General features: G+C 43.7%; 1 protein-coding gene across 1 annotated transcript in view; it reads left to right on the top strand.

Moving 5' to 3' along the window:
- The window catches only part of LOC108797746 (adhesion G protein-coupled receptor E3-like), a 43,334-nt gene extending 42,707 nt beyond the window's left edge, over positions 1–627 (top strand). Inside the window, exon 19 of the mRNA XM_018569399.1 lies at positions 427–627. Coding sequence (XP_018424901.1) covers positions 427–627 — 201 coding nt within the window. The remainder of the gene's footprint in view (positions 1–426) is intronic.
- The last annotated feature ends 1,538 nt before the right edge of the window (positions 628–2,165 follow it).

Genomic DNA, 2,165 nt, shown 5'->3' with positions numbered 1-2,165 from the left:
GGCAGGAGGCGGGGCTATAGAGGAGGCATCGGCTTCTGCAGCTCTGCTCCCGCCTCGATTCCTCTAGCGCTGCCTTCATTGGCACCGCTGATTCTCTCCCGCGTCTCTTCAAGTTCCCCCTTATGTCACCACCGGCCCTGGGAAGGGTCACAACTAGGTCTTATTTTCGGGGTAGGTCTTATTTTGGGGGTAGGTCTTATTTTCAGGGAAACACAGAAGTAGGTGTGTGTTGAATTGTAGAGTATGGGCATAGTTGGGGATGTGTTTTTTGTACATTGTATATAGACATATTCCAGAGATGAAGGAATGGAATGCATTTTGTATCTTGGGGAGCTTGGAAAGGAAACTGTACTGACTTCAAAGACAGTCTCAATAGTGTGTGGATTTGCTTTTACATGAAATTTGTTGACCTTCTTTCTCCCACAGTCTTCTGACATTCAAGGCTTTGTCCCAGCTCTTCATATTGGGCTGTACCTGGATTATTGGAATCTTCCAGTTTGGATCGGGCGCCTTGGTCATGTCCTACATCTTCACCATCTGCAACAGTCTCCAGGGATTGTACATCTTCTGTGTGCACTGCCTGCTCAACCGCCAGGTCATGTCATACTTGATTATCACGTCTCATGATGCCTATGATACTCTTTTGTTGGATCTCAGTGAAATAGCCCTAACAGTATTCTATTTACATGTACAGGTATGGAAAGAATATATGATGGGATTCCATAGATTCCATTCCAAGAAGTCGGAGTCGGAAACCATGTCTAGCAATACAGCGCCCACCGCATTAAAATTGGTAGGTCACCACATCAAAGTTGGCAGGTCTCCACATTAAAGCTGGCGGGTCTCCACATTAAAGTTGGCGGGTCACCACATTAAAGTTGATAAGGTCTCCACATTAAAGTTGATAAGGTCACCACATTAAAGTTGATAAGGTCACCACATTAAAGTTGATAAGGTCACCACATTAAAGTTGATAAGGTCACCACATTAAAGTTGATAAGGTCACCACATTAAAGTTGGTAGGCTCTCATTTATAGTCATGCTTTTGGTGCTCTTTCCAAAAAGAGATGTTAGTGTACAAAATGCAACCCAAGGCATGGCATTTCTCAGGCTGGGTTTCCTGATTGGGGCCAACAGTGGACCATGCCTGTGTAACAAGTCTCTCGTGATCTCCATCAGAAGCCCGTATGACAGTTTGACAACTCAGTAGCACAATTGGGAGACAGAGACAAAGCATCGTCACCTTATAACAGGAAGTACCTGAACAAGGTTCTTCGTGGTAGGATCATCAGGGATTACTTTAATGAAAGCTGCAGAATAAAAATATTGAAAATGAGTTATGCAATTACATTAAGATGTTATAAATGAGTTCTTGGTGATTGGGTCTACACATAGGGGCTCGTGTAGTAAACTCGCAGTGTATAGCTGGGTGATTGCTGTTCACACAGCATTACTACCACTAGATGGAGCCTAGGAAAATCCTAACTCAGTGGCCCTTGGTCCCATCCCACAATCTCTGAAAATGGGGAGATGGGTGGTCTCAGTAATGGCAAGTTTTGGATACAAGGTCAAGTAAGACGTCATTCCACTCAGTACCATACATATAGAAGCCGCCGTACATCTGGTATAAAACCCACACATGTATCTCATCCGGATGGCAACGTACAATTCTTATGTTTTGTACAACAGGCGGGCCACACACAACAAGCCTTTCCACACCAGGAAAAGATTTATGAGAATCTCATGTGTCGTCAAGTGGGCCCCACATATCCCCTGAAATCAGAAGATGTACGAAGGCTCCCACAGCAGCACTGTTTGGCTCCCATCGCCTCAGCGCCAAAAATACCCCCAAAGATGGAGCCATGTTTGTTCCAGGCAAGGTATAAGAAAGGCCACATGTTATTTTTTGTCCAGATTGCCCTTTGCTGCCAGCTGTGTGTGTTGTTGATGCTTCAAAGGGTTTCATATGAAGACACACACTTCATTCTCAGCAACTTTGGAAATATATATTTATACTGATAATCTGGTAATAATCTGGTAATAATCTGGCCACTCAGTGTATATCTTACATCTCTTCCCTCTACTTGGCACTGTTGTGGCCCGGAAATAATATTTTAAAAGTATATCTCTAGCCAGATTTTTGTTTTTGATGAGGTTGCGTTTTT

Source organism: Nanorana parkeri, unplaced genomic scaffold (assembly GCF_000935625.1).
Source record: "Nanorana parkeri isolate BGI_ZX_2015 unplaced genomic scaffold, ASM93562v1 scaffold1330, whole genome shotgun sequence".
Lineage (NCBI taxonomy): Eukaryota > Metazoa > Chordata > Amphibia > Anura > Dicroglossidae > Nanorana > Nanorana parkeri.
The sequence above is the reverse complement of the archived record's forward strand: the minus strand, read 5'-3'. Positions and strand labels throughout refer to the sequence as shown.